The 9,134-nt window shown below is 42.9% G+C and overlaps 1 protein-coding gene across 2 annotated transcripts in view; it reads left to right on the forward strand.

Moving 5' to 3' along the window:
• Window positions 1-4,173, forward strand: part of col5a3a (collagen, type V, alpha 3a) — a 47,868-nt gene extending 43,695 nt beyond the window's left edge. Inside the window, exons 66-67 of one of the 2 annotated variants that reach the window (XM_034593280.1) lie at window positions 978-1,211; window positions 2,218-4,173. In XM_034593280.1, the coding sequence (XP_034449171.1) occupies window positions 978-1,211; window positions 2,218-2,364 (381 nt within the window). In that variant the 3' untranslated portion in view covers window positions 2,365-4,173. The remainder of the gene's footprint in view (window positions 1-977; window positions 1,212-2,217) is intronic. The other variant, XM_034593281.1, reaches the window with a different exon arrangement.
• Window positions 4,174-9,134: the final 4,961 nt, after the last annotated feature.

Here is a 9,134-nt window from a genome sequence, read left to right on the forward strand (position 1 = left end):
CTCAGATAATCACAGAGCTGCCAGCACAATTGGAACACACTGGATTTCTCACACAGAGTGCTGGGATCTGCTGTCTTGTTTTCCTTCCCTTATTATTCTCCCTTTCTGATTCTATAGAGAAGTTGCCGAACTTTTCTTCTTTCTTGCCTACAAGAATTCCCTCATTAACACAAGCTGGGGAGATTTATAATTATACTTGTAATGGAAATAGTACAGTGGCCCTGAAGCACAAATCACAACAGCACAACAAGAAAATATAACAAAATAAACAAAAAATATAACTAATGAATAAAGCAACACAATGGCCAGTAACACAACAGCAAATCACACAACAATAACAATAACTAAAATAAAAATAAATAATCAAAAATAAAACAAAAATAAGGAAAACACCCCGGCAACTCACAAAACACAAAAGCATTCATTTTTATTGGAGAATGTAGGTATCATCTATGGACAAGGGTTGTTGCTGATTGGATGGATGCACTCACATGTTTTGTTATATGTTGTGTTTTGTAATTTGCCAATGTGACTTCATAGTGTTTATTTGCCATTGTGTTTTTCATTTATTTGCTGTTGTGTTTTCTTTTTTGCGCTTGTGTTTTCTTATCTATTTGCTGTTTTTTGTTTTTTTTTTACTTTTCCATTTTTTTCTTATTTATTCACCATTGTGTTTTCTTAGTTGCAGTTGTGTTTTCTTATTTATTTGCCATTGTGTTTTCTTATTTATTTACTATTGTGTTCTCTTATTTGCTGTTGTGTTTTCTTAGTTGTTGTTGTTGTGATTTGCACTTCAGGGCCAACGTAAAATGCAATTAGACACCCATATGTTTCTGATAGGATCAGATGTGCTCTGTGGCTTCATAGTAATCATTCGATGGGATTTGGCTATTGCTGTTATGAATGTGTGGCTCTAGTACATATTAATCCCCTTGGCCTGTGCAGCACTCTAACATCTGTGTATCTGTGTCTTCCAGTTCTCCTACGACGACAGGGATGGGAACCCTGTGCATGTAGTTCAGCTGACCTTCCTGAAACTACTGAGTGCCACGGCCAAGCAGAGCTTCACCTACACGTGCCAGAACTCGGCGGGCTGGTTCGACAGCACGTCCCGCTCCTACCAGCACGCCCTCCGCATCAGGGGCAGCAACGATGAGGAGCTGACACAAGCCAAAAGTCCCTTCATCACCGCTGTGCATGACGGATGCCAGGTCAGTAGCGGGACACGGCAGGGACAGGGACTATCTGGACATATGGGATCAGTTTATCAGTTGTGTTGCTCTTGTTAACTGGTGCTTGATTCAATAAGTGGCAGGTTATTAAATAACTTTAATGGGGATTTAGGCAAAAGTGAGAGCAGAGTGGTGTCAATTTGAGTTGTATTGGAGTCAACTCGACCTCTGAATGAACAATGTTGCATAACTTGTTTTGACCAAACTTGGCTGCAGTATGGTGACAACCAACTCCCACGTTTATCGTTATACACCCAAAACAACATACCTAAGAACACGCTGGAGAGATTGGAGCTTCAGGAAGCAAAAACACACACACACACACACACACACACACACACACACACACACACACACACACACACACACACACACACACACACACACACACACACACACACACACACACACACACACACACACACACACAATGTGAGGATGAGACGCACTTCACATACACTGGGAAAAGACTTCCGGGAAAACATGCACGCGCCCACGTCAGCACTGGCAACAAGCCTCAGATCGAGGGACATAAATACTGGTGCAGATGCTGAAATAAACAGACCCCGTTTCGAACTGCAATCCTGCCTCTGAAGAAAACATCTTCATGAGAAATCAGCTACAACAGTTTGTAGTCTTATTCTCAGTCTTGATATATAAAGTCAACGTTAGATTTAGTCGTATTTAGTCAACCTGCATTTTGTTAATCTGCAGCTCTATTTTTCGTCACTGAACCTATAAATTTCCGAGAGATTCTTGTGTCGTTATTTATGAATGATATTGTATTCTCGTCTTTTTTTTTTGCATGTTGATACAGTCACAGTTAGTGTTTTAATGACATCATTTCCATCACATCTTATTCATGTGAATAAAGGTCATATGGTTTTCGTTAGTGAAATTAATGCTAGAGTGCAGAGTGCTAGTTATTTGAATTAAATCAGGCAAATTCAGAAGGTTTCAGCCGACTTTCATTTTTCTCTTTCAGTCTCGAAAAGGTCAGGAGAGGACGGTTCTAGAGATCGACTCCCCCTCGGCAGAGCTGCTCCCCATCATAGATGTGGCTCCGGTCGATTTTGGCCGCGGCAACCAGAAGTTCGGATTCCAAGTTGGACGAGTATGCTTCAATGGTTAACACCTTGCCAATGACAAACAAACAAAAAGACCTGCACAGCAAGTTTTCAGTGAAAGAAACTGGACTTTTACCGCCGCCTGAGCAATATTTATTACATTATGTTCATGTATGTGGTGGGATTGTGGTATATTATTTAAGATTCTTCGACAGCCGATGAAATAGGTTGTGTGGCTGTACAACAATCAGAAGAATGGCGAGAAAGAGGAGATGCAACAGTGGGCACAAAGCACATCTACCAAAGGGAAATATTCCAGTTAAACATATTTAATTCTATGTGTTTTTGTTTTTTTCACTGTTTGAGTGTGCTCCAACTGATCCTCAAGGAACGAGGATTGCGCCACTTTACAATGACCACTTATAAAACAGGACAGATCTGCCCATGGACAGGAACCGTCTGTCAAGCTGTGGTACGAGTCCGCTAAGTGGGACTTTTCAGATCATGGATGAACTATAGTTGCTACCTAATGTTTTACAAAGACGCAGACTGAATAAATCAGAGACGTTGTCAGATTCATTTGCATGTGCAGATTCACCATAATTACAATCGCAGAGCAGTTGTGCACTGGCCTAGCATATTAATTCTACACAAGCACCGTAATTAATTTCCTGTGTGCAGGAATGATAAATTGTCCTTTTTACCCTTCAACTGCAGTTTTCTCAGTGAATTACCTTGATTAGTATTCAATATGTGTAGCTAGTTACTGAACCCGACACTTACTTGAATGGATAAGGTTGTTTCCTTTATTGGACTGCTTCCCTCCATGGGTTTGATAATAAGCTTTTTGAGCCCTCCATGTTCCCACAGACTACAGTACTGTATATGGCACATCAACGCCCTTTCCCCTGGTATGTACTTGCTATGACATACCTCCAGGTTGGTGATATTTCAGGGCAAGAAGCAATCTGATGATAGCGCTCTCACGTCCTAACTGCAGTCCTTTATACAAGGAGACATCTCACGCATCTTCACCTTTTCTGCCCTGCTCAGCGTTTTTTTTTTTTTGTCTCTGGTTGTTCACATGTTGACATTTGAGCGGCATACGTTCATTTTACATGATTTGGTCCTCAGTGGTGCTAAAGAAGATGTTTTTTTGTGTCACTGTGTTTGTGTGTCTCTGCGGCAGGATTATAGGACTAGAAGGGGAAAAATGGTTATTGCTCTTTCAGCAGCACGAAACACCATGAGAAGCTGGACACTGGTCTACTGTGGGGTTGTTGTTTTTTTGCACATCTTCTGGCTGATTGTACCACTTTCTCAGGGCCAGTGAAAAGAGGATATTACAGGGACAGTTCAGAGCAATTAAAGGGAGAATCCACTCTTAAACTGAATTTACACTGCGCTGTCCCAGTGACGTTGGATAGTAATTCCAGTAGCTAACTAGAACTGACCACATCATGATTTGTTTTATCCGACATTTAGCCAGTTAGACGTCTTTTTCAAATTAGAGCCGTGAAATACTACAGAAATTATACATCTATGTGAATTCTACTTCAAGGTTGATTTCCCCTCGACAAATAAAACCTCTCAATGCTCTGCTTACCTCCTCTGACTCACACAGTAGACCATGTATCCAGCAAATTTAATTTCTCAACCCACTCCCGCTGCTGAATTAGTTTCATAGCATTTCAAACTTTCCAGTAATTACCTCCTCTCCTTCTGGCCCATCCTGCGCAGCCCCTCCTGTGTATAGTGTTTATTGTTCTAATTTTATATACTGTACAGTTATTCTGAGGACTTTATGAGCAATAACCTGCTGCCTGAATGGAAAACAAATGTATGTGTTAAAAATTGATGTGCGAATAAAAAAAAAAGGAAAAAAAGAAAAAAGGACCATCCCGTTTTCTTCTCCCTCTCCGGACCCTTCATGGTTAGAACAATATCCACGATGGCATGTGGGTGTCTGCAGTGCCCAGAGTGTTATAGGCAAACAAGGCTCTTCATTACCCACTGGCTCTGCAACATTCGCTCAACAAGCTTGCAATCAGGATCCCCACGCAGCTGATGTTATCAACTCTGATTTGCTCCGCAGTTCATTTATTTCAATTAGCTCTGTTTCAGTCCTCGAGAGGGAAGGTGGGGAGCAGACAGAGGAAAAGGAAGGATGGGAGGATGGATCGGCGACAATGAGAAGAAGAGGGAAGAGGAAGGAGCCGCTGGGGAGATGTGTTCTGTTTGGTGGCGGTCGCAAAAAAGCTGTGCTGTTTAACTGTATGTTAAATATGAGACAGACAAAAAGAAACAGCTATTTTTAACTAGTGTCTGACTTTGCGTTTAAACAATTTCATCGTTATCTTTCTCTCTGTCTGTAGTTATTTCTGTTGCACAATTGCTTTTTGCTCCATTCGTGCAGTCATACACGCACACGCACATGCACACACACACACACACACACACACAGACAGACACTAAAGCCTATTCTCTGGAACACGTTGAAGTACAAGGCACTCATCCCCTTTGGGGCCCATTGTTCAAGGTTAGCGTCAATGGACGAATAAAGGTTACCACGGTATTTTTTTCCTCCTCTGTTCCCTTCCACTCAATTGAATTTTAACCACACTAAGCTCTTGACCAGGAAAGGTCATCTGTTGCCACTACCTCAGAATAATGATAAAGCAGAGGAGTAGTGTGATTGTCAACATGGTATTTCCGCAATGCTATGGCCTTTTCCTTGCTTGCATTCCATCCTCCAGTGCGCAGCATCACTGTGACATCGTGTCTCCAAAGTCTTGTTTTTCTTCTGCTGAGAGCTGCACCCTTGTTAGACAGCATCTCTGTAGTGATATGTACAACTATTATCTCTGTTCAGAGCTGAAAACCTTAATGCTGTACTAACACACACAGACCATGACTAACTGAAGCTATAGGAGCTCTGTACTGGCCGAGCACTGTACTGGTCAGCAAATAAAATCTCATTTTGAGTGAGAGGAGAATTGACTCGGACGCACTTCCTCTGGAACAAGTGCAACGCAAAGAGAATAAATTTCTCACAGATCATAAAAACTACACCGCACTTCTCTTTCGCAGCGCACAAGCCTCAGAATTGAGTTGTCAAACACGACAATCATTTGGAAAGTGCTGATACACAGTCTCTCCACAGTGCAGAGATTAACCAGCCTGAGCAAAGCGATGAGAAGAGCTCTTCATCCAGCTGATCCTGGAGCTCAGCTCTGGGAAATGCCAGAGAATGGCAGTCTCACGAGAGGAAAGCTGTAAATCATGCTACTAATGCAACTGTGCAATAATGCTGAAAAGTGCGGAGGAAAAAAAGGATTCTGGAATCTAAAAAAAAATGATCTGAAATTACTTGATATATTGTTGTACCATCCTTTCTATTTGACTGTAGCAAACTTGAAGGATGTCACTTGTCTCTTTGAATCATATTGCCCATGCCAATAATAACTTGGCCTACATGAAGTGCTCGTTGCAAAAAGATTAGACAAGAGTCTCTGTCATTATTTTATGATTATGATTTTATGATGATTGTAAAACCAATGAATTATATGGAAGAGGTTGAGGCCTTGTTAAAATTAAGAGCACAGACAAGGATTGCTTAACACTGACTTCAGATTTACGGCAGCATTTAAAAATGAATTGTTATTTCGACAGATGCTTGTGACTTTTGAATTTTATGCTGGGGAAACTCTGGTAAAACTCTCTGTACTCCCCTGTCTTTAAATACAATGTGTTAAGTCTTTTTTTTCCTGCCGTATAGAAGGTGACACACTGAACCTGCTGCAAATATCACCCGTCACCTTGTAAGCTTCACCGTACAGATCTGAAAATGTGGGGTGTGTACTCCGGAGCTAAGCCCTTGGCCGACTGTTCACCGCTATTCCATCAAGGATTTGAGCAGCGCTGCGGATCTATAGTTTACCACTGATGAGCTGCATTTAGGCCCAGGAGTAAATAACCAAGAGGCAGCAGGAGCCTCAGCTGCATGTCGGAAACAAGATATTCTCCATTTTTTCCTTTCTCTCTCTGACTTCCTCTCTCTCTCTCTCTCTCTCTCCTCTCACATCTCCTTCTCATTATCACTGAGTTGAAAATGCAAGAGATTTTTCTTTGTTGTTTGTTGGACTGTCTGGTCTGCCTCTCACACTCTCTCCTCCCTGCCCTCAGCTCCTCTCCGGTGACGCTGATTCTAACAGAGCTGAACGCAGAGTCACAAAGTCACAGAGAGAAATGAACAAATTAAACAGACGTTCAGATTAATGAGGGAGATTCTGCTGGAATATCAACATTTCCGGCTGAACGGGGACAGTCCCTTGTTCTCAGCACATCCACCCAAATCCGGATGTTGTGTCACAGTAGATAACGGCAGAAATGATTTTCCACACCACTGATGTGTGCACAAGTGTGCATGTGGCTCTCAGTTTAGCATCTCGTACTGTACAAGCGATGGGGAATAATTTGGATCATCTCTAGCTTGTGCTGGACATGCTCCGTGGTGCATTGGCCTGTGTGTGTTTGTGTGGGTATGAGGATTCATGGGCATTTGCGGCTGAGCGGCAATACTCAAATTAGTGTGCATGCAAGCGCCTCTCCTGCCAGGTCCCATCCACAGCCCCTTTATCTCGGGAAGGGTGGAGGGAATCATTTCCACAGATGCCTCCTCTATCAAAAGCGCTTATCGACAAAGCTAACATTAGTAAAGCAGTTTGGAAAAATGACTTGAAGTCGAGGGTCGGCAAGAGAAATCCCAGGGCGAGTGGACAGGCGAGCGTGTTGATGGTTTGGATGCCCACGGCCCTGTATGTCGGAGAGAGTGTCAGATGATTATCTAGCAGACAGAGAGCCCAGATTCAAACACACAAGATTGAGAACACCCCTCCCGCCTCACACACACACACGCGCACGCGCACGCGCACGCACACGCACACGCACGTCTCGTAATTTGCCGTGGGCTGCGGCTCTCAGCGTCCACCACCGCTACAGCCTATGCCATCCTCACTTAACTTAGTCCTCCGCACAGGGAGGCCTGGGTTGTCTGCGAGCTCCCCACAGTCAAAGTAATCAGCGGTGTCTTGTGGGCGGAGGGACATGAGGAGAAATGGAGGGATGAGGAAAATGAGTGGGCAAGAAGAGGGAGGAAGAGAGCGACAGTCATTCACTAGGCACTCCTGTATTGTATGAATTACTCAGGCCTATTCATACATGCACATAAATCCTAGGCAGACAGTGTTAATGATCAAACTTAGCCCAGATCAGGAAAGCGACGCGTGTGTGTGAGTGTGAGTGTGTGTGTTACTGATGTGTTAGAGAGAGTGAGTGAGGGAGTGAGTGAGAGGGAGATAGTGGTAACTGCATGACCCCATCGCTCAATAGAGATGATTTTTTTTCCATAAATCAGACAAGGCAGCGAGGCAAAGAGCAAGCGAGAGACAGACCGAGTGATTCAGCTGTGGGAGTACACTGGCTCAGACCTCAGTTGAAAAGCAAGGGAAACTAATCGTTTCCACTCACCTCGATGAGTCTGGCTGCTCTCGTCTGTGTCCTGAATGCAAAGAAATCCTCATCTGCTCTCCACCTCTCTCTCTCCCTCTGTCAGCACCCTTCCACCTGTCTTGCTTTCACTCTCCCGCCCCTTTTTTCTCCATTTCCTTCTTTCTCCCCCCCTCTGAATGATCAATGCACCCTGTCCTGTATCAGTCCCTGTAGCTGCACTGACACGGTTGTTATTCTATCACAGAGAATCAGATGTGGCAGCATTTCATGGGCACCTGGACACTTTTCATAAATCTTGCACGGCCGAGGTGAAGTGAGGAAGTAGAGCGAGTTGTGTGGCCGACCGGGAGAAAGTTGGCACTGAGCCTCATTCAGTTTAAAGTGAGTCATAGGCAAAATAACTTTTTGAAGGTGTGAGGGGACTGAAACTCACATAGCGGTAATAAACAGCGACGCATTTTCAGACACTTGTACATAATTGCGAATGCCATTAAATCTCTACTCACAAAATAGATGAGGTCTGATAACTACAATTGCTGAAGGGGGGTAAAGTGCATTCCTTTCTCTCCACTTATCGACTGCTAACCGGCAAAGTTTGAATCATGCTTTCGTGTGTTTTGCGGAAATGAGAACAATCCAGCCTGACTCGACTGCTCTTTAATAATTCAGAATCAACCTGAGACATGAGGCAATATTCTGAATTAGCTGTCGGGAATTATTTTCGCAGGCACTCGATTTTCTGCGTATGTCTCTCCCACTAACCGGTTTGCTCTTTCAACCTAGTTTTTCCCCGTTCTTATACGATCACACACTGGAGCTGAAAAGACTGATGCCCTCAATTCGTATATGCACTCACACAAGCACATGCAGTTTGGTCACAAAAAAAAAACGTGCATATTTTCTTGCACAAAAATGAGATGAAACAAGAAAATCCTTCATTAGTCCCACAACAGAGAAACCTGCCATGTTACAGCAGCAGAGAGGAGTCAAAAATAGGCATCAGTAAAGCAATAATAGGCAAATATTCAATACTTGATAACTGATATATACAGTGTCAACAGAATATATACAGTGTGAAAGCTATACAGTGAATTGGATTGCACATAAGTCATTGAAGTGCACAGAAAGAAGGAGTGTTGCACAGTTAGGAGAGTTTAACGGGATAATAATGCTGTATTACAAATAATAATAATCTGCTCTTACATAATGAACAATAAATATTTCTGTAATGTAAGTGGTTCCTGTTAGAATGAAAAATCAACACCCTGAGTTCCAGAAGGATGGTAACTGTCCTCCAAGGCCTTTTCTAAAATTCAATATCTCA

Source organism: Hippoglossus hippoglossus, chromosome 8 (assembly GCF_009819705.1).
Source record: "Hippoglossus hippoglossus isolate fHipHip1 chromosome 8, fHipHip1.pri, whole genome shotgun sequence".
NCBI lineage: Eukaryota > Metazoa > Chordata > Actinopteri > Pleuronectiformes > Pleuronectidae > Hippoglossus > Hippoglossus hippoglossus.